Source organism: Chionomys nivalis, chromosome 1 (genome assembly GCF_950005125.1).
Source record: "Chionomys nivalis chromosome 1, mChiNiv1.1, whole genome shotgun sequence".
In the NCBI taxonomy this organism is placed as follows: Eukaryota; Metazoa; Chordata; class Mammalia; order Rodentia; family Cricetidae; genus Chionomys; species Chionomys nivalis.
Window position 1 is genome coordinate 28,119,351 of NC_080086.1, and position 22,505 is coordinate 28,141,855.

Consider the following 22,505-nt stretch of genomic DNA (forward strand, 5'->3'; position numbering starts at 1 on the left):
TTCCTCCTCTTCCCTTCCCTCTGCTCCATTTCCTTTCACAGACCGTCGTTTCTCAAGGGTCTTTGCCCCGCTTCCTCCCTCTCTGCCTGCCAGTCCCTTTGATCCTTTCTTTTGAGCCCCTATTCCCAGAAGCTGCAGAAAATACCTTCTTTCTCCCCCACTTCACGTCACTTCCCTCCCCTCTCCCATCTCCCTCTCTTCTCGGAGGTGAGTCCCTCTAGAGGCCAGCGCTTTCTTAGCCCCGTCCTTTCCGACGGCGAGCGGAATTCGGAGAGAAAGAAGTGGGGGAAGAAAGGAGGAGAAAGAGAACCAGAGCCAGGGGAGGAAAAAAAAAAAAACCAAAAAAAAAAAAAAAAAAAAACACAAAAAAAACCCACCCCAAACCACTCCGGCCTGAAGCGCGGAGGCCCGGGAGCGGCGTCGCCATGGCAACGAGCGCCGGCAGGAAGCGAGGGACGCTCGCGAGGGCGGGCGCGGGGAGGGGGCGGGCCGGGGGAGGGGTCGGATGCCCCGGAAGCACCTCCCCGCAGCCCCCTCCCCGCCGGCCCGCGGCCCCCCGGCCTAGTCCCCCACCCTCGCGGCGGGGCAGGAAGTGACAGGCCCGCGCGAGCCCCCGGCCTGGCGGAGCCGCGGCGCGGCCGGCACCGGGACGGCGGGAGGGGCGGGGAGCGGCAGCCGCGCCGGGCACCTCCCACCGCGCCTGGGCCCCCGCCCCTCCAGGAAGGGGAGGAGGCGGAGCGCCGCCGAGACCGAGCGACCCCCCCCTCCCCCGCCCCTGAGGTGGACGCCCCCCGCGAGGACTCGGGTGCGGAGCCCAGCGCGAAGGTAACCGAGCGGCCGCGGGCCGGGGAGGGGCCGCATCCCGGGGGCTCGGCGGCGCGGGGATGTTTCCTCAGCCACCTCGGCGTGTGCAACGCCCAGGTACCTCCCCCAGCCGCGCTCCTGCCTCCCGCTCTGCTGCGCTCTGCGGTGCTTCGGTGCTGCGCGTCCCGGTCTCCGTGCTTTGCGCCCGCTGTGTTCGGTGCTGTGTGTCCGTCACCTCGTTGCCTCTGGCCGCTCGTCTTCTCATTCATTTCTCCCTGCCCCGACTTCGATCCTTACCTCCGAGCATGCTGTCTGGTTATTTCCCTGCTTCTCGCGCTCCGCCGGGCTCCCCAGGCTCCAGTTCCTTGACTTCTGTGCCCCTCCTGCTTGGCTCCTTACTATTAGAATGCACATTGCCCTGCTTACGAGTCCGTTCGCTCCGGGCACAGCGCTGTATCCACCCCCTTCTCCCGGTGTGCTTGATTTCTCGTTGGAACTGCGTTTTCATCACGGTTCTGTGTAGAACAAGAACCTGTGGGGGGCATTTCGAGGCATCCCCAACCCCTGCTTCTTGCTCCATTCTTACTGCAACAGAGTTTTACACTCAGGGACTTGATCCTATAGGCCCAGTACCGTTTCCACCTCAATATTACTTTCTAATCCCCTCCCATCGGTGTGCAGCTACTTCAGTTGAGTCTTTCCACATCCACACCAAATGGAGGTACCTTTTAGGGTGGCCTTTCACTCATCTCCCAGTTTTTAATTTTTAATTCAGATTGCTTCCTAAACTCCTATCTTCACTTTCTATAGTTAATCTGGAACTCACAATGTGACTTAAAAAAATGTGTGCCTGCGAGATTTTGGATGGCAGTTTCCTCAGTGGAAAGACTTTAAATTGGCCTTTTCTGTTCAACGATCTGGGGGAAATGAAGAGGTCATTGAGTGTATGAACTTTATTTTTTTTATACAAGCCTCTATTGCAAGTAACAGGGTCTGATGTCTGTGAGTCCAGTGAGCTAAGTCCACAATGTCTACATACAACTGTGCCATGCTGCCTCTAATCCTTGCCCACTTTTTTCCTTCACATGCTGATATTGAGGACTCATGGGTCTGTATCTGTTTAGTGCTTTGATATTTTGGCAAAAAAGGTGTGGGGAGAAAGGTAGATTGGAGGTGAAGCTGGTGATGAAATGTCCTCTGTGTGCCCCTTCCATTGTATCCATGTGTGGAGTGACATTGGCTCTTCCTACAGTGGGTAGAGTTCTCTGGGGACAGGGATGTGATGCGGGGACGCTGGGGGAAGAATTAGGAGAAATCTCAACTTTAATTGACAAGGCCAAGAGTTTGGCTTTTATTTACATGTTTGCTTGTTTGGGACGCATTCCTGAGAGAAATCCGCTCACCTAATGAAACTGTAGACAGCCCATAGCGGAACTTGTGGTCAGCTTTATATTCCTGAGCTGCATAGAGCTTTGGTGATCTGATCGTTCTAGTAGTCTGGTGTTTCAGAAGTAAAGAATGTACAGTGCAAGTTTAACAAAAGAAAAGGAGAAGAATAATGTCATTTTAGTGCTGCTTTAGAAGAGTGTTTCTTTTATTTTTGCTAGTTTTGATATAGCTTCTAGAGGGTAAATTCCTACACTTTGGTAAAGTTGAATCTTATTTTTTTGAGCAGAATGCTACTTAGGAGTATGTCACATGCTCACTTTGTTACCTTATTTGCTAATAGGGACACTCAAGTTATATAAGGAGGAGTGAGAGGCCCGAGGCTTTAATTAGTAGCTTGGCCTGTAGCCAGTCAGCTACTTGGGATATGTGGGTAGTCCCCAGCGTTTATCCCCTTCCATGACCTGTCTGCTCTGACTGCCTCATCAGCATCCAAGGCTCTCCATGAAATGAGGATAGTGAGTACCCACGCTGGATGACAATGCCTTAATGGCAGGATTTTTTTGTTTGCTTTTTTTGTTTTGGGAAGAGGCAAAGTAAAGACTTGATACACAGAAAATCCTCGTTTCCGCTATTGTAAAATAGGAACAATAATAAAAAGTAGTACAGGTGAGGGGTCTAGGCCAAGGAAAGGAGGCAACTAAAGGGGTCACAGGAAATGCTGTCCATTGTTAGGATGATAAATGGTGTGATGGAGTAAAAATGACAGCAAGGTTTGAATGGGTCAAGTTTAAACTGTTGAAAATTGCTGGGGCATGTAGGTGGTCACTTTAATGGTGCTCAGGAGGAGGTAGGTATGCAAGGTCTCTTGAGACAGTGACTAGCTTGAAAAGATGATGGTGTGAGGGAAACATGATGTCAAATGCTGTTGCAGATTTGAGAATTCTAAGACCTCAGAGGAAGAATCTTAGATACCTTGTGGGCTGACTGTGGTTTTGAGTAATAATAATAATAATAATAATATGAAATGGCATTTTAGGTTCGAGGTATAACTTTAATCCTTTGCTGATTCCCGTCTAGGGCTTGAGTCAGAGCACCATTCTTGGGGACCCTGGCACACTGTCATGGAGACTGAGAGTGAGCAGAACTCTAGCTCCACCAATGGGAGTTCCAGCTCAGGGGGCAGCTCTCGGCCCCAGATAGCGCAGATGTCCCTGTATGAACGGCAAGCCGTGCAGGTGAGACTCAGCTGCGGCCGAGTTCTGTGAGTATTGGCTTGGGTTGGGCCAAGATGCTGGAAGATCACCATCCTCAGATTCTTTCTGGAGAAGCTAAAGAGTGAGCTTTTTTCCACTTCAGAATCTTAGCAATTTACAAAATTAGAGCAAGCAAACCCAGAAGGAAATTTGGTTGTTTTGTTTTTAGCTATGTACCAAGTTCAAGGCAACCCTGGCAACTTAGTGAGAACCTGTTTTGTAAATGTGATTCATTGATTCAATATGAAGTACTATAAAGTTCACACATGAATAAATAAGGTTTAGTCTATTTAACTAGGTTTTAATTAACCATTTCTCTTCATTGTTTAAAAAACCTTTATTATTTACTATTTTTTGTGTGTGAATGTTTATGTGTGTTTATAGTGGTGGATATGTGGAGGTCAGACGACAACTTATGGGTTTTGTTTCTGTAGTATATATAGGTCCAGTTGGCACGCGAGCTTCTGGCAAGTTCTGTTTCCACCTATCATTTCATTTGAAGAGTGTTGGTAGCTGGACGGTAGTGGCGCACGCCTTTAATCCCAGAAACTGGGAGGCAGAGGCAGGTGAATCTCTGAGTTCAAGGCTAGCCTGGACTACAGAGTGAGTTCCAGGACAGACAGTGCTGTTACACGGAGAAATCCTATCTTGAAAAAAACCAAGAAGAAAACAAAAGCAAGCAAACAAAGAGTGCCAGGATTGCAGATGTGCACCACTGCATCTGGCCTTTTGTTTTAAGTTGTTCTGGGGATTGATCTCGGGTCCTTGGGCTTGTGCTGCAAGTGCTCTTCCCCACTGAGCCCTCTTTCCTTCTCTGATAATCAAGTTCTCAGTTTTGGGTCTCATAAGTTACTCTGACTAATAGAAATACCATGGATCTCTTAAGACATTTACTTTTGGACAAATATATCCCATCCTTTAAATACCCTGTTTTGAAATGAAGCATTTTACTTAAAAGATTTTGGTAGAACAGTTGTAATTATTAAGAACATAGCAAAATCCAGTTAACACTAAAGTGATTACTATCATTTTTATAAATAATCATTGACGTGGCACAGTAGATATTTGAACTTATCAATTAATTGACAGTTTTGCCTGGTAGAATTGTTCAGAAGTCACTACTGTCTTTCTGTTATCTCCAAACAATTAAGGATCTGTATATCTATGCTAGACACCTACAACACATAGCTTTTTGCTTTTCTTATTAGTGTCTGTTTATTTATTTATCTGAGATGCGGTTCACTCTGTAACCCCGGTTGGCCTGGAACTCCTCACCTTCCTGCCTTATCCTTTAGTGCATCTGTCACCATGTCCAGCTTTTCCCATACTCAACAGTGTCCCATTTATTTGCAGTTTGTCTAGATCTTCATATGTATTTCCAGGACTCATTTTTGGAAGTAAAAGTTGATGTACACTGGTTTCCTTTTCCTGCTGTGCAAGGACAGAGCATATAATCAGCGGTCCTGTTCTAGATGGCTGTATAGACTACAGCATAGTCACGACGAGTCAGACAGTGATGATGGCTCAGCCTCCATCCCCCTTGGTTTATCCCCTTCCTGACTCGTTTTCTGGCAATTACGGTGATGTGCATAGGACCAGGAATGATTACTCTTATTTTGTGTCCTGTCTTCTAGGCTCTGCAAGCCTTGCAACGGCAACCCAATGCAGCTCAGTATTTCCACCAGTTCATGCTCCAGCAGCAGCTCAGTAATGCCCAGCTGCACAGCCTGGCAGCCGTTCAGCAGGTGAGAGGTCAGCAGCCGGCTGGGACAAGAGGGAAGGGGTCAGGCACTGTAGGTTTACGGGAGAGGAGCAGTCTGGGGCAAACTGCATCCTACACCAAAGCCTTCCTTTGCCTCTTGTACTAGTAGGAGAAAGGGTGGTTCTTAGATTCTGGGCTTGCAGTATGAACTGTGGGATACTCTTTAGTGGTGGAATGGCTGTCTTGTAGACCTGCTTTGTCTAATATGTTAGCTTCCAGCATATGTAGCTATAGAGTACTTGAAATGTGACTAGTTCAAACTGAGATGACACTATAAGATTTAGAAGAGCTCGATTGATCAAAAGAAGGTAAGCTGTCTCAGTAGTTTCTAATTAGTTTAATGTTGAAATGATAATATCTCTCCGCAAATGGTAATATTTATTTTGTATGTATTGATTAATAAGTTACTGAAATTTATATCATCCCACTTAATACTTTTAAATATGCATAGTAGGAAATTCCATATTTGATGTTGTATAGGACAGCTCTGCATTAGATATATCAGGTGACTCATGATGAGACTGAGAGAGAGAGGACCAGTTGCCTCCTACCCTGATGGTACCGGGCAGCTTATATGGTCATTTGAGGTTGCGGGGATAGTGATATATTTTCCTTACTCCAACTCCTCTCTTCTTACCTGAAATCTCTGTTTTGTACCATGAATTAATACCAGAAGACAGGGAGACACACAGCCTTTTCATTGTTTCTGTTATGCTTCCCTTTTAACAGGCTACAATTGCTGCCAGTCGGCAGGCTAGCTCCCCGAACAGCAGCACCGCACAGCAGCAGACTGCTACTACCCAGGCCTCGGTGAGTGCTGCCTCTCCTCGAGGGCGGTGTCTGTCCAGGTCTGGTCTCTGCAGCTGGGCTGCGGGTTATCATGTCTCCAGTGGATATTTCTTGCTCTTATTGGCAAGAAAAGAACAGGGAACCTATTTGAGTCTGTGTAGTTTTTGTTTTCAGACAGGTTTTCTCTGGCTAGTCCATGCTGCCTTGTACTTACAGCAACCCCCTCCTGCCTCTCCCTCCCAAGTGCTGGGATTGCAGGCGTGCATTGTCTTTAAATGGGAAAACCTAAAGAAGGAAGGAGAAAATCTTGCGCAAGAAGAAATGACAAATGAAAAGCTGCTTTCCAGAGAGAAAGAAAATCTGTTCGTTTCTGCCCTTTGCCTGCTCAAGTGTTGGCATTAGTGGTTGTGGGATTGCTTTCTTTTTTGTTGTTTGTCTTTTTGCTTTCGTAATACTCCAGAGTGTCTAGGATGACAGTTTTGGGTAGGAAGTTATTGTTTATTTCCCTTGATTTCCTGGGGTGACATCCTGTTCTTGGTTGTGCCCCTCTGAAGTTGTCGTTGTGTATATTTCCTTTGATTTCTCTACAAATCCTCAGTCCTGGTTCCTTATGTACTGCACAGATCAATCTGGCGACCACATCAGCTGCCCAGCTCATCAGCCGATCCCAGAGTGTGAGCTCTCCCAGTGCTACCACCTTGACCCAGTCTGTGTTACTGGGGAACACTACCTCCCCACCCCTCAACCAGTCCCAGGCCCAGATGTATCTGCGGGTAAGCCATAGCCATAGCCATCGTTGTCCTGGGGGCATAGTTCATAATTTGTCTTCCCTGGCAAAGAATGGAAGTATTTTATGTATTTACTTTTGTGGTGTTGGGGGCAAGTGCTCTGCCCCTGGGCGATAGATACCCTTGGCCTGAAAGCTGTTTGATTCTCGTCATCCACATGTTTTAAGACAAGTTGACCTACTCCCCGTGTCTTATGTAAGCTAGAAAAAACGCTTTTAGATAACATTGAGATCGTCTGTTGGAAGATGTGGCCTTGGCATTTGATAAATCAGTGATAGATGTAGTCTAGCCTTTAAATGTGAGACCTGGATACACAAATTCTGAGTATCTCTCGGCTTACCTGTTTCTGTATAGACCTATGTGTCTGACATCCTTGTTGTCTTAAGTGTCTTCCTTATCATTCCGTAGTCCTCTGTACATTCTAGGCTTTCTTCTGGATGAGTCGTCACGTTTGGAGAATGAGAGGTTCTTGGGTTGGTGTGGAAAGGGGCAGGCTCACTTGTTTAATATCTGCTGTTTATTTTGTCTTGTGGTCCTTTCCTTCCATTTCTCTGTCTTCTCTTTTCTTCTTTTTCCTCTCCTACCTCCTCCCCTTGCCAGCCACAGCTGGGGAACCTATTGCAGGTTAACCGGACCTTGGGCCGGAATGTGCCTCTAGCCTCCCAACTCATCCTGATGCCCAATGGGGCAGTGGCTGCAGTCCAGCAGGAGGTGCCGCCCGCTCAGTCTCCGGGAGTTCATGCAGATGCAGATCAGGTCAGTGGCAACCACTTACTGTGGAGAAGCCCGGGAGCATGAAGGGGATGACCATAGACCAGGCCCCATACTCTGCCCCTTTATTGAATTTTATAGTTCTTATTTTCTGTGTTTTGGCTTCTTTTTCCTCAGCTCCTATAAATCCCTTAAAACTTGTGAGTTGATTTGAGCTAAAGAAGGAAGTAGAACTGCCTAAAAAGATCCCTTTGGATCTGGAAGTCTTAAAATACAAGTTGATTTTTCTGGGCACCCTTTTGTCTTCTGTAAGTTATTTTTATTGAGTCTTAAGTCCCTCATAGAAATGTCACCAGAAGTTTGGGATGTTGGAGGAGTTCTGTAGAGTTAGGTGTGAACTCACCCCGGCTGAGTTGCTGGTAGGATGTTTGGTTCCTTCTGTTCTTGACTTACTGTAGTTCTCAGCTCTCAGTCTCCTGTCCCTGTCCATGTTCTCAGTAGTCTTTCTTCCATTCGCTTTTTGTGACTTTTCCCCAAAACACATATATTTTAATTTTTAGCATATGGATGAGATGTAAATTAGGGCCTTATAATGTTTATCTCATTCTTCAAATCTAGCAGAAAGTAGATAAATACCTTGTGTTTGGATATGTGTTTAGAGCTTTAGGGGATTAAAAAGAGAGGAGTCAACTCTTCAAAGAGCTGGGGGGATAGTAGTGTCATACGAAACGCAGCTGACCCTAAGTGACACCTGAGCTTCAAGAACTGGCTGTTACTTTGCAGGGTACCTGAGTGGAGTGTTGAAGATAGGCAGATTTGATTTGGAGTGAGGAGAAAATTGACAAAGAAGAGCAAATGTGAGGGCACAGTTCATTTATGCACAGGAGACCCCTGTGGGAAGGGTGGGTAGTAGCGACAGCAGGGATCTGATGTAGGTCTGTCCTAGACCCTTTGCCTCTCACGCACATTTGGTTGGATGGATCTCCAGTTTTGTCAAAAACAATGCAAAGAGATGATGGGCTTAATGGTAGAAGATGCCGTTATTTAGAAGGAGACTGAAAGCCAAGGAAAGGAGGTTGTAGTTTTCTTCATGTGGATGACTTCAAAATAGCAGAGACCATTATTGGCTATTGAACAGCAGATAAACAGAATAAGAAAAATACTTCAGAGAGAGTCAAGGTGCTGGGGAGGGGAACTGCTAAAAGACTCTTGGGGTCATTGAGTTGTAAAATACCTTTGTAGGCTCTTCTGGCAGTGGAAGGCACAGAGGAGCTGGTTGTGCTTTTATAGCAGTTCTTTAATTTATCCATCATCCATCCTTCCATTATCCATCCATCCATCCATCCATCCATCCATCCATCCATCCATCCATCCATTCATCCATCTGTCCGTCCGTCCATCCATCCATCCATCCATCCATCCATCCATCCATCCATCCATCCATATACACATGCATACATTTATGCATACATCAGCAACAGTGAATATGAGCATAGTGGCTAGGATGCATGCATGGTGTCTGGGTCCTGCTGCAGCTCTGCATTTAACTGTAGCATCTTGATCAAGTGCTCTAATGTATTTCTGCTGTTGTCTCTTCATCTGTATAGTAGATAGAGTATATCCAATGTGCGGCGTGTTGTCGGGACTAATTGAGTTGATAATAAGTGCTTGTATCATACCTAGGCTTAAAGTTTATGGTTGTTAACTATTGTCATTAGTTAACTATTGTCAGTCACTCTGTAGTCTTGGATGCTCAGGAAAGTCATGATACCTACATTTGTGGAGATTATGAACCTTTAAAGTACTAGTTATTAAGCAAACCGTACCTGAGTGGTATAATAATTGCTTCATTAGTAAGAAGAAGATGATCTAAGAATAAAGAAAAGCACTTAGTTAATCTTGCGATGGGCTAGAAATCAAGGAGATGACATTTAACACGGGCTCTATAGACATTAGCCAGGTATGGATGTAAGGAAATGCTGAGTGCCTGGAGAACATGATGTCTAAAGATCCTGAGGGAAGAAGAGTTGGTTTGCTTGATGATTATAGGATGGCCGATTTTCTGGGAGGACTGGACCATTGGGAGAAATCTCATCTCACATGGTTTTTGGGTCTGTGGTTAGGACTTCAGTCCTTATACAAGGGTGATGGGAAGCTAGAGAAGGACTTCAAAGCGTGAAAGTGACAGGGAGTGTGTCTTTTTTTCTTTAGTGTAAAGACTGTAAAGGCTGTTGAATGTGTTAATAGAGAAAAGAGTAAGGTAGGAGAAAGATGGTGTTGGGGTACGTGGCAGTGAAGATGGATAGAATGCGAGGATTTGAGTAACAAGACTTATTGAAGGTGAGCGATTCAGTTTGGAGGGCCTGAAGGATCTGAAACTGTAGAGCTGTTGGTGCTGTGTCTGAGGTAAAGACTGGAGAAATGGGTTAGGCTGAAGTTGTTTATTTGTTTATTTATTTATTTTTCTGAGACATGGTTTCTCTCTGTAGACCTAGCTGTCCTGGAACTTGCTTTGTAGACCAGGCTGGCCTCGAACTCATAGAGATCCACCTGCCCCTGCCTCGTGAATACTGGGATTAGAGGCGTGTGCCATCATGCCCAGCTTAAAGTTCAGTTTTTTGTACATGCCAAATTAAAGATGCTTTTGAGACATGTATGAGATACCGAGACAGCGGCTCTGCATGCTTCTTGAATTTGGGAAAGCTAGCTTAGAGCTAAACATGTGAAAATGGTATGGCAGACATAGATGATACATCTATTGAAGATAAGGAATGTTTAAAATTGTTTATGGAGAGCATATGATCTGTTGAGAAGAATGTCTAGAAGAACTCTGAGAGTTGGGGTGAGCCCTTAGGAAATTTGAAGGTGATGGGCTGACAGGGAAGCAGGAAAGAACAACAGAGAGAAGCTATGGGTACCATGAAGACAGTGGAACAGGACGGTGCAAGACTGTGGTGGGTGTGGATGTGGGGGCACCACTCATTTCTTTTCAGTGTAAAGGAGAAAAACAAGGATGGTTTGTTAATCTAGAGGGACAGCTACTTCAGAGGAGTCGGAGGGATGGAACTTGAAGGACTGTTTGCTGGAGAGTGTGAATGAGGACAGAAAGCAGGATGAAGCTGGGGGAGGGAAATAGACTGGGAAAGCGGGGACAGGCAGGGAGAGGGGCACAGGCAGCTCACACGGGCAGAATAAGAGTTGATATGATCAGCTTTCTAGAAAGCAGGAGGGGTAGGGTCTAGAGCAGGACTGCCCATTGTTAGAGGAAGAGTAGTGAGACAAAGGGGAGTGATGGAGCCACATGCTGGGAATGCAGAGATGGTGGAGGCCACAGAGGTAGAGAGAGGAGAAAAGAGAAGGAGCTTCTGAGGTATAGGGAGAGTAGGAAAATGTGGACTGGCCATTTGCTGAAGGGAAGCTGTGTGATCAGTCAGTCCTCACTCACGATGAGAGTTACCTCTGCAAAGCTGGTCTGCTCTCCCAATGTTCTGGATTCAAGTTCTTACCTTCACCCGGCTGTCCTCTGCTGGGTTTCTAGGTGGTCGTCCTGATCAGTTCTAGTGATGTGGTTTACACATCATTATCATTGGCTCTTCCATGGCTTACTTTTGAAGAATTCACTGATTTATTTTCATACATATGTGTATGCTTACGTGATTTTATATGTAGCATGTGTGTGCAGGGGTCTGAAAAGTCTATTGGATCTCTCAGAACTAGAGTTAGAGGAGGGTGTGAGCCACCATATGGGTTCTGGGGATAGAATTTGGGTCCTCTGCAAGATCAGTAAGTACCCTCAGTCCCCTGAGCCATCTCTCTAGCCTCTTACTCAGTTGCTTTTAATAGAACTAGCAAGCAGGCTGGGCACGTAGCTCAGGGGTGGAGTGCTTGCCTTGTGTGTGAAAGGTGCCCTGGGTTGAATACCCCAGTGCTTCAAACCATCATGTATGGAACAGTTTCTCTCTGTGTCCAGGCCTGCCCTTCCCCATAGCATCGAGTGTATGTGCTGGTTTCTAGGATCATCCTTCCTTTGGTCCCTTTAATATAGCTTCACTGCCTCTTTACATACTTCTAAAATTTACTTTGAAAATTAGTTTTCATGGGAAACAAATATATGCACAAAATTGGATCTGTGTATTTACCATTGAATTTCAGCAATTGCCAATATGTGGCCATTCTGTTTAGGCTCTTACCCTCTGACCATGGATTAATTTGAAGCAGATTCTAGATACATCTTTTTATATGTATACAGTATATAACATGATATATAATACATATAAATAGCAACATATAATACAAATATTGTTATGTATTTTGTATATGACATGTTTTGTTTGTATTTAAAGAAACTTAGCTTTATGTAATCTTTTTGGGAATGTAGTTTTGTGTGTGTTTTGAGACAGATCTTGCTATGTTGGCTAGACCAGCCTCAAATACTGGTCTTGTTTTCCTTTTACCTCAACCTCAACAGCATGGATAATAGCAGCATGCCTCTGCACCCTGCCTGAGAATGTTTTCTTCACAGTGTATTATCAAGATACATTTGTCTTATAGTCATTTATCATTTTAATATTTATATAATATTCTATTGTCTAAATATAGTATCCTTCTTATGTGGATGGCCGTTTGGGTTGTTACCCAGCTTTTGTTACTCTGTGTGGTGTTCCATACTGCTGCCTGGCAGTTCCTCCTGTGGAATTCCTGGTGTTTCCTCTCTGTGTGTGTTTGGGTGGGTGTGTGTATAAACGTGTGAATAGTGAATAGTTATCATTAGGGTATGATGGCAATTTCTTTCTCAAAATATTTACAAAGAAATGGCTTCAGCTATAGATTTTATCATGTTATTCTGATTATTATTAAGACTAATTATGATAGTAGTTTGATTAATAAATCAACTAGGCAGCTATTTTTCTCTCCCTTTCTGTTCATACCCAACTGCTATATTCTCAACTGTTAACAGTGAACAAGACAGATTAAATTTGCTATTTGTAGGTTACAACTTAGACTGTTTAACACTCGAGACCCTAGTAACCCATTGTAGCCCCACTACCTTTTTGTTTATTTTTCTGCTCCCTGTAACTCAATATGATGAAATGTTTATTTTAAAACATCTTAGTTTTTAGTTCTGTGGTCTTGCAGATGCTTTTAGATATGCCTTTAGGTCCCTCTCTCCACTGTCTCTCCTCTGTTTAGGAATCGTAGGTCTGCCATTCCTGTCCTGAAAACTTGGTTTATGTTTGTGTATATATTGCTGTTATATTTGCTGACTTTTCTCATCTAACAGAAGCCATGCAGCAGGAGCATGTAACTTTGTCCACGGCAGTACCTGAAGTGTAGTGTAGGTGTTTGGTAGATGCTAAACGAATATGAAGAAAAAGTCAGAGATATATTTTGAATGAATAAATGTTGAAATTTGATGATAGGCTTGGTAGTGAATTACATTGAAAATTCAGATGTGTGTACAAAGCTCTTTGGAGACTGGAAGGACTTCTGTATGTTGGTGGAGAAGTCAGGTGGGCTCTGGAGTATAGCAGTATAACCAGTGTTCAGCTTGTGAGTCAGTCTGCACACACCCATTCATTATATCTTCCAGGTGCAGAACTTGGCAGTGAGGAACCAGCAGGCCTCAGCTCAAGGACCCCAAATGCCAGGCTCCACTCAGAAGGCCATCCCTCCTGGAGCTTCTCCTGTTTCTGGCCTCTCCCAGGCTTCTAGCCAGGCTCTAGCTGTGGCACAGGCTTCTTCTGGGGCCTCAGGCCAGTCACTCAACCTTAGCCAAGCTGGTGGAAGCAGCGCGAATAGCCTCCCAGGCTCCATGGGTCCAGGTGGAGGTGGCCAGCCCCCTGGGGGCTTGGGTCAGTTGTCTTCTTCAGGATTGGGTGGCGGAAGCTGTCCCAGGAAGGGCACAGGAGTGGTGCAGCCCTTACCTCCAGCTCAGACAGTGACTGTGAGCCAGGGCAGCCAAACGGAGGCAGAAAGTGCAGCAGCCAAGAAGGCAGAAGCAGAAGGGAGTGGCCAGCAGAGTGTGGGCATGAACCTGACCCGGACGGCCACACCTGCCCCCAGCCAGACGCTCATTAGTTCAGGTAAGGTGTCACCTTTTACACCCACCTCCAACTCCACCCTCTCCACACACTTCCTTTTTAGACTCTTGGCCTTGGAATGACAGAAGGAGGAGAATCTCACTGGTCTTGAACATGCTAGCTCAGTGACAGGATAATAACAGATGAAGATCTAACCAGTTTCCTCCACAGCAAGCTACTTATAAAGCCTCTGTCTACTTTCCGCTCATATTTTTAAATGTTACGGTTTTTTCAAGACAGGGTTTCTCTGTAGCTTTGGAGCCTGTTCTGGAACTAGCACTTGTAGACGAGGCTGGCCTTGAACTCACAGAGATCTGCCTGCCTCTGCCTCCCGAGTGCCTCCCGAGTGCTGGGATTAAAGGTGTGCGCCACCACCACCCAGCTGCCCTCTGTCTACGTTCATAGGGGTCCTGAGTTTTTCAGGTTATTCTCTTCATTCCACTGAATTCTAGTGGAGTCGACAAATGTGCTGGAGATACGTCTTTGAAAGGCGGAGTCCCTGTTCTCATGTCACTTACAGTGTAGTATAAAGTATGAGTTCTCTCCTCTTTTTAGTGGGCAGTTCAAGCAATCATAGTGTCAATACCACAGGGTATGTAAGATCAGCAAGAGGAGCTGTGGCTTACGGTGTGTAGTTGACTTGTGATTATTTCTATCAATGGTAAGGACAAACGGGAATTAGTAATAACAACAATCCTAGTTTGTACTTGCTTTCAAACTGGGTCAAACAGAGCCAATGTCTATTATACTTGGTCATGTTAGCTTTTGTTTTCTTTGTTTCTACCACCTTTATCAGTGATATATTTGGATAATTTCATCACAAAAATTACCAATATTAGATATACCTTAGCCTTTCTGTCCCCAAAGGGCTTTCAGATCACATGCCTTGTATGTTTTGGGCAGTCTAATGATATGCAGGGCAGGACTCTCAGCTCCAGTTTGCAGCGGAGGAAACAGTAATCAGAACCTGTGTCTGCTTTCTTATAACTTTGTAGATGGTGACTTTAAAAATGGAGGCTCTTGTAGAGAATACCTTAACCTCAGGGTATTTATTCTTTCTGTGACTATTAAATACTTCTTATGATCAAAAAATGGAATGAGGTCTAGGGATGTCAGAATGAGTAAAACATGGATTCAGCCTTGAGGTAATGGAGGAGGGTCAACCATTCTTTGCTAAGTGAAAGGATAGGGTGGTTATAGCAAAGGAGAACTCACAGAAGATGATTCTTGACTTAAGGGCCCTCCCTCCTCTCACCTCTTCCTCCCTCCCTCCCTTCCTCCCTCCCTCCCTCCTCTCACTTCTTCTTCCCTCCCTCCCTCCCTCCTTTCACCTCTTCCTCCTTTCCTCCCTCCCTCCTCTCACCTCTTCCTCCCTTCCTTCCTCCCTCCCTCCTCTCACCTCTTCCTCCCTTCCTTCCTCCCTCCCTCCTCTCACCTCTTCCTCCCTTCCTTCCTCCCTCCCTCCTCTCACCTCTTCCTTCCTCCCTCCCTCCTCTCACCTCTTCCTCCCTTCCTCCCTCCCTCCTCTCACCTCTTCCTCCCTTCCTTCCTCCCTCCTCTCACCTCTTCCTCCCTCCCTTCCTCCCTCCCTCCTCTCACCTCTTCCTCCCTTCCTCCCTCCCTCCCTCTCTCCCTCCCTCCGTTCCTCCCTCCATTCCTCTTCCCTTTTTTCTGTGTGTGTTTGTGTGCGTATGTTATTTGAGGTCGAGTCCAGACCGTAAGTATCCAAGGCAAGTTTCTACCACACTAGTCCTGTCTTTCTTTTTGACTTGTGTTTTCAGAAACCGCTCACTAATTTGCTCAGGCAGGCCTTGGACTTGCCTGAGTCTCCTGAGTACTTGAGCGTCCAGGCTGTGCCCTTGAGCTCTCTATCCTGGAGGTAGTCAGTCCTGTCTAACTCAGTAGAAAGTGCAAATGACATGATGCTCAAGTTCAAGGGAGGCCAGATCTCCTTTCACTGCCTGATTCCCTGATGATGAGATCTGCTTTCATTGATTCCAGCATTGGTCCGTCTTAGACAGATGGCTTTGCTTTTGATTTAGAAGGGTTATTGTTTCCTGCTCTTGTCTTTGCTCTGCTCTGGCTTGTGTCACACTAGCCACGTACACACAGATCCAGCCCCACTCACTGATTCAGCAGCAGCAGCAGATCCACCTCCAGCAGAAGCAAGTAGTGATCCAGCAGCAGATCGCCATCCACCACCAGCAACAGTTCCCGCACCGCCAGTCCCAGCTGCTGCACACAGCTACACACCTCCAGCTGGCGCAGCAACAGCAGCAGCAACAGCAAGCAACAACCCTCACTGCCCCTCAGCCACCCCAGGTTCCACCTACTCAGCAGGTCCCACCTTCCCAGTCCCAACAGCAAGCTCAGACCCTGGTGGTCCAACCCATGCTTCAATCTTCACCCCTATCTCTTCCACCTGACCCAACCCCCAAACCACCCATCCCCATTCAGTCCAAACCACCTGTAGCACCTATCAAACCTCCTCAACTAGGAGCTGCTAAGATGTCAGCTACCCAGCAACCACCACCACATATCCCTGTGCAGGTTGTTGGTACTCGGCAGCCAGGTACAGCCCAGGCACAGGCTTTGGGATTAGCACAGCTGGCAGCTGCTGTACCTACTTCCCGGGGAATGCCAGGGGCAGTCCAGCCTGGCCAGGCCCATCTGGCCTCCTCGCCACCTTCATCACAGGCTTCTGGTGCTCTTCAGGAGTGTGCTCCCACCTTGGCCCCCGGAATGACCCTTGCTCCTGTGCAGGGAACAGCACATGTGGTAAAGGGTGGGCCTACAGCCTCCTCCCCTGTCGTGGCCCAAGTCCCTGCTGCTTTCTACATGCAGTCTGTGCACCTGCCGGTGAGTGATGCTTGATCATTTTGAAGATATTACTGCCTATCTACATCCATGTGGGCTTGGGACCGAGTGGAAATAAAACTTGATGGTGAATGAAGAGTTGAGAAGGCGAATGGTGGCATGTATGTGCTCTTTTTTAAAAGTGAGATATATACACACATATATATATGTATATATATATGTTAAATATGTTTGCATAAACATATGTGTGTGTATGTGTGTATGTAATATCTAAACTTCACATTCCTAAATTTATTACTAAAATCTTAGGGTTTTATATGTATATTAATTAGATCAAGGGCGCCTTGACCAAGTCCATCTTCGTAAAGCCAACAGTTCTTAGTTGGTCTACAATGAGTCTTTCAATCCCAAGTCAGGACAGCGTTGTTTTTCTTGTCCTGGTGCAGAAGTTACACTAATTGGGGATGACCAAGAGGTTTAGTGTATCAAAGGAAGTAAACACATTTGAGCATCTGGAACTAAGAATATTCTCCAGAAGTATACAATTACAGTTTTCCGTTCACGCCTAGATCTTAGCTACTCTCTTGTTTGTCCATCTTATAGGGTAAGCCCCAGACACTGGCTGTGAAACGCAAAGCTGAGTCTGAGGAGGAGAGAGATGATGGCTCCACATTGGGCTCTCTGCTTCCTGCAAAGGCCTCACCAGCATCAGAGAGCCCAAAGGTAATGGAGGAGAAGAACAGTGTTGGAGGTGAGTAAGCAACTTCTAAAACTTCGTTGGTGCAAGAGAACAGAGAAATGTTCTCAGTGAACTAAAGGAGAAACCTAGTTCAGTAGAAAACGGGCCTGAACTTGGTGAGCAGTCAATAGATAGAGACACATGGGCTCCGTGGTGAATGAGCAAAGATGAGCATGTTGTGGAGGGGTCAGGCTGCCTCAGTGGTGGGGAGTTAGTGTGGCATATCACAGCTGTTCCTTAATGTCTCTGTGGTTTTTGCTTTTTTTTTTTTTCCAGAGAAAGCTGAAGCAGTGGCCAGTTTGAGTGCTAATCCTCCAAGCAGTGACTTAGTAGCCTTGGCCCCTCCCCCATCGGCACCACCTCCTACTCTGGCCTTGGTGTCCAGACAGATGGGTGACTCAAAACCCCCACAGGCCATTGTGAAGCCACAGATTCTTACACACATCATTGAAGGCTTTGTGATCCAGGAGGGAGCAGAGCCTTTCCCGGTGAGGGCAGGGCCTGAGAGGAGGACTGGGAGGGGAGAGATCACCTTATTTATCAACTTATATTCAGATTCCTCCAAAACAGCAAGTGCAGAACTATTTAGTCACTAGTGCTTCATTATGCTGCTAACTTCTTTACAGAAGAGGGAAGGAATGCAGGGGAATTTTGGGACCAGAAAGTGGAAGTGCTGGGCACAGAAGACAGGAAGGTCGCTCTTAAAGCTTTAGTGTTTAGTAAAATACACTAGGCGGCTTAGATGGAAAAAGCCAGTCAGAGACCCTTGTTTGCCCTATGGAAAGATCCCGGGACTGGAGAGGAGATCCCTCAGCAGTTAGTGGTGTGTGCTGCAGAGGACCCGAGCTGCATTCCCAGCACTCATGCCACAAAACTGACACCCCTTATACTAATTCCAGCTCTAAAGTGTCCGGTTTTGGTTCCTGGTGTGTACACGCTCACACACATACACACCCCTGGCTGGGTGTGGTGGCTCACACTTTTGAGTCCTTAGGTGGCAGAAGAGCAGGCAGATCTCTTGAGTTCAAGGTCAGCCTGGTCTACTAGCAACTTCTAGGAAAGCCAGGGCTATATAGTAAGACTCTGCCTCAACCCCCCTTCCCCCAAGAAATATCTTAAGAAAAAGATCCCCTGTGAGCCAGATTTGGCTTTCACCTCAGAACTCATCCAGGCAGGGACATGGGAAATGTCATGGAAGGCTGTAGAATGGCAAGAAGGAACTAGGCTACCTTAACTGGTCTTTATCTGGGACAGGTGGGATGTTCTCAGTTACTGAAGGAGTCTGAGAAGCCCCTGCAGGCTGGCCTTCCAACAGGGCTGAGTGAGAGTCAGTCAAGTGGCCCTTTGGGAGGAGACAGCCCTTCTGTAGGTACGTATTGAGTGCTCATGGAGATGGTCGATGGGGATTGGGACTGAACCCATTTCTAGCACATACTATGCATGAGTTCTACTAATGAGCGACATCCTATCACCAGGTAGCCCAGGCTGACCTTTAACTTCAGACCCTCCTGAGTCTGGGGATTGCAGACTTGGGTCACACCTCCCCAGTCCTTGCGTATTTAATAAAGTAAATTAAGTAGATAAAGTCTGTCTCACACAGACGTGCGTGAAGCCATACAGAAAGCACTGAAAAAGATTTTGCCTATGCTTTTATAAATCTTTGTGGAAAAGGGGTGTTGTGTCTTTCTCTATATTGGTCAGTTCCTCCTCCATATTCAGAACAGAATCCTATCTGAAATCTGAGTTGAACTAGAATACAATGAGTAAGATAGCTAACATGGAAACAATCTTAGACTTGAAGATCTCCGTCTCTCCAGAGTCTTGCCCTGCACCTAGGTAGGTCTCTGACTTGCTGTAGATGTAGCCCAGGCTGACATTCACCTTCCTGCCTGTTTTCTGTGTGCTGAGATTATAGGCCTGTATTCTTACGAGTACATTGAGGGACAAGCCTTTCGGGTGTTTGGTTTTAGGGATTCTCAGTTAGGTTGTGTAGGTCTTTGCAGAAAACCTGAGGAAAATTAGTATCCAGCTCCAAGTCTAATGATTGTGGCCACTAGAGACTACAGTAACTCATGAATGCCTTGTTTTTCAGAGTTAGATAAGAAAGCAAATCTCCTAAAGTGCGAGTACTGTGGGAAGTACGCCCCGGCAGAGCAGTTCCGTGGCTCTAAGAGATTTTGCTCCATGACGTGTGCAAAGAGGTAGGCTGGGCACCAGCTGACCCTCATTGGCTTTCCCATCGGATGTTCTGTCCCTTCCTTCTGCTTTCAGTCTGTTCCCCAAGTCAACTCTTAAATACCAGTTCATATTTATGAAAGGGCAGTGTGTTGTTTCCATAGCACCGTGATGTCTTATATGTACCCTGACCTGTAGGTACAATGTGAGCTGTAGCCACCAGTTTCGCTTGAAGAGGAAAAAAATGAAAGAGTTTCAAGAAGCCAGCTATGCCCGTGTTCGGAGACGTGGACCCCGCCGCAGCTCTTCTGACATTGCTCGTGCCAAGATCCAGGGCAAGCGCCATCGGGTGAGCTGCTGTCACAGAGCCAGCTAGTGTGTAAAATGTGCCCCACCCCCACCCCCGTTCCTTTGTTTAATTTAGGTAAAAGCACTGGATACAGAACTCTAGTTCAACACTGACTGTATTGATGTATTGATCCATATTGTAAGAGACTGTCCCATCTCCTTTCATCTGACTGCAAGTTCATACATCCATGAAATGAATCCTTCACTGTACTTGAGATAATTCGGAAACAAATTTGGTTAAAGTGTAGTAGGAGCTGCGGGCTGTGTTCTTGCCACTCCAGCTCCTGGTCGCCTGGCTAGCTTATGCCCCGAAATAACAACACACAAACTGTATTCTTTTAAACACTGCTTGGCCCATTATATCTAGCCTCTTCTCGGCTAACTCTCGCATCTGGACTAGCCCATTTCTAATAATGTGTGTAGCACCCCAAGGTGCGCTTACCGGGAAGATTCTAGCCTACGTCCATCCTGGGTCAGAGCTTCATCGCATCTGCCCCAGAGAGCAGAGCTATCGAGTCTGAGCTCACTTCCTCTTCCTCCCAGCATTCTGTTCTGTTTACTCCACCCACCTATGTTCTAACCTATGAGGGACAAGCAGTTTATTTTTTAACCAATGACCTTCCTCCATCATTAAAGAAATGATATATTTGAATGATGCGTCTGCAAATGAAGTACAGCTTTAGTTCACCTGTTAAGACACAGTTCTGTCTAGTGCAGGGTAACGGGAAGGGAAGGAACTCAATAATGCTGTCCTTACCTGGCTGCACGTTTTGCTATCTCTTATAAAGGGTCAAGAGGACTCTAGCCGGGGCTCGGATAATTCCAGTTATGATGAAGCACTCTCCCCAACATCTCCTGGTCCACTGTCAGTAAGACCTGGACATGGAGAACGTGACCTAGGAAACACCATTACAGCTCCACCCACACCAGAGTTACATGGCATCAACCCCGTGTTCCTGTCCAGCAATCCCAGCCGATGGAGTGTAGAGGAGGTCTACGAGTTCATCGCTTCTCTGCAAGGTACCGGGAGCCTCTTGAGCAGAACTAGGCCCACAGTTCTCCTACATCATCCTGCAAGGGCACCTGATGGACCTGTCAGCAGCTGGCCTCGTGTTTGTCCTACAGCAGAGGCTCTTTGCTAGATAGTCTGGCTGTTTGCCTACAGTGTACTTCACTAATTCTCTTCTGGGCCAATGCCATTAACTATAGTGTCTATATATTTTTTTTTAACTTTTGAATTAACTATTTCTCGCTTGGGTGTTTTTTTTTTTTTGGATAAAAACCTCTTTGTTGGATGTGAGTGAGCATACATGACTTTTTCAGGGGAGTACATGAGAAAAGGCCTTTGTTTGCCTCCATTAAACATCATTGCTGTCTTTGGTCATCTGTCTGAATTATAGGTCCTTAAAGGATAATGTTGCAAAAGCTGTTAATCTTTTTGCCATTGTTAAGAAACCATGTGTGTAGCTTTTTTATTTTTTTCTGTTTTTTTAAAGATAAGCTTTCTCTGTGTAGCCCTCACTGTTCTGTAACTTGCTTGTAGATCAGACTGGCCTCAAACTCAGAGACACACCTGTCTTTGTCTCCCCAGTGCTGGGATTAAAGGCGTACACCACCACCACTGAGCTAGTGTCTAGTTTTTCTTTATCTCTAAAGGGGTTAGGAAATTATTTGTGAACAACTTGTTGCTTTTTTGAAGCTATATGGAGTCGTCAGCAGCTCTAATTTCACCTGCTTTCAAAGCTTGCCTCAGATCTTTCTGTTACTGAATCCCTGGTACTTTGGGATTAGCCATCACCAGGCCTGTTTATCTTTAGTTTCTTTCCTTCTTCTGATGCTACCATGCAGTTTCTCATGTGTTCCCATCTTTTCCTTTTAGGCTGTCAGGAGATCGCAGAAGAGTTTCGTTCCCAGGAGATTGATGGACAGGCCCTTTTATTACTTAAAGAAGAACATCTTATGAGTGCCATGAACATCAAATTAGGTCCTGCCCTCAAAATCTGTGCCAAGATCAATGTCCTCAAGGAGACCTAATGTGGCCCTCTGCACAAATCAGCCTAAAGCAAATGTCCCAAGCATTCAGGCTATAACCGGGGGCCAGCAGACTTTGCAGGGAAGAGCGAGCTGTTCCTCTTATGTGACCCCAGATGGGGTATGGAGACAGAAGTGCAAGCATTGGTTGCTGGTGCTACATAGTGGCAGCTTTGCCATTTTTCTCTGGATTTCACCTTAAAACACACACAACCCATTCTCACTATTCACACCTACCCTAATCCAGTTTTCAAGACTAGAGACTAGGACTGCTCAACCTTATCCTGGAGAGGAGTGACTAGCCAGGGTCTCACTTCTCAAGAGGAAGAATGTCTTGAATGGTAAGGCATGGAAATGGGTGAGGTGTAGGTTTGCCTCCCCACTGGGAGAGGGCAGTTTTCCTAGCTTGTGTAACACAAGTAGCAAAACCTGGTACTCTCCTCTCAACTGTCTCATTGTGACTGTAGCTCAGTTTCTGTTATCATTTTCTCCCTTAGTACTATTTCCTCCTGCATCCATGGCAGGGTCACCAGCCAGTGTAGACACTTGGTTGGCATCTGATTTGCTGCAGGGACTAAAGGTATTCGACTGACATGTGTGGCTGTCGTCATTCTTTCTGCATCCCCGCTCCCTTCTCATTTGTTACCATCTTCAGCCCTTTTTCTATTCCACCTCTGCTCTTTCCTATAGCTTTACAAAACAGGAGTGTGTGGGGCTAAGGTCAGGATTGTAAGCACCTGCCTTAGGCACTATTCCTTATACAAAATATTAAATATTTTTTTCTTCCTCAGTAAAAGGCTGAAAATTGGTCTCCATTGT

The 22,505-nt window shown here is 46.1% G+C and overlaps 1 protein-coding gene across 4 annotated transcripts; it reads left to right on the forward strand.

Annotated features, from left to right (window-relative positions):
* The first annotated feature begins 545 nt into the window (after window positions 1-545).
* Phc1 (polyhomeotic homolog 1) lies at window positions 546-22,483 on the forward strand. Of its 4 annotated transcripts, none has more exons than XM_057771826.1 (15): window positions 546-921; window positions 3,271-3,428; window positions 5,081-5,191; window positions 5,938-6,018; window positions 6,621-6,770; window positions 7,386-7,541; window positions 13,087-13,579; window positions 15,675-16,435; window positions 16,997-17,144; window positions 17,409-17,620; window positions 18,387-18,501; window positions 19,225-19,333; window positions 19,506-19,656; window positions 20,444-20,675; window positions 21,535-22,483. In XM_057771826.1, exons 1-15 carry the CDS (start codon window positions 885-887, stop codon window positions 21,687-21,689), a joined length of 3,069 nt encoding a protein of 1,022 aa, XP_057627809.1. In that variant the 5' UTR covers window positions 546-884; the 3' UTR covers window positions 21,690-22,483. The 4 variants fall into 4 exon arrangements, with proteins under 4 accessions (XP_057627809.1, XP_057627829.1, XP_057627838.1 ...); XM_057771846.1 differs by having other exon boundaries at window positions 546-825; XM_057771836.1 differs by lacking the exon at window positions 546-921 and adding an exon at window positions 1,290-1,912.
* Window positions 22,484-22,505: the final 22 nt, after the last annotated feature.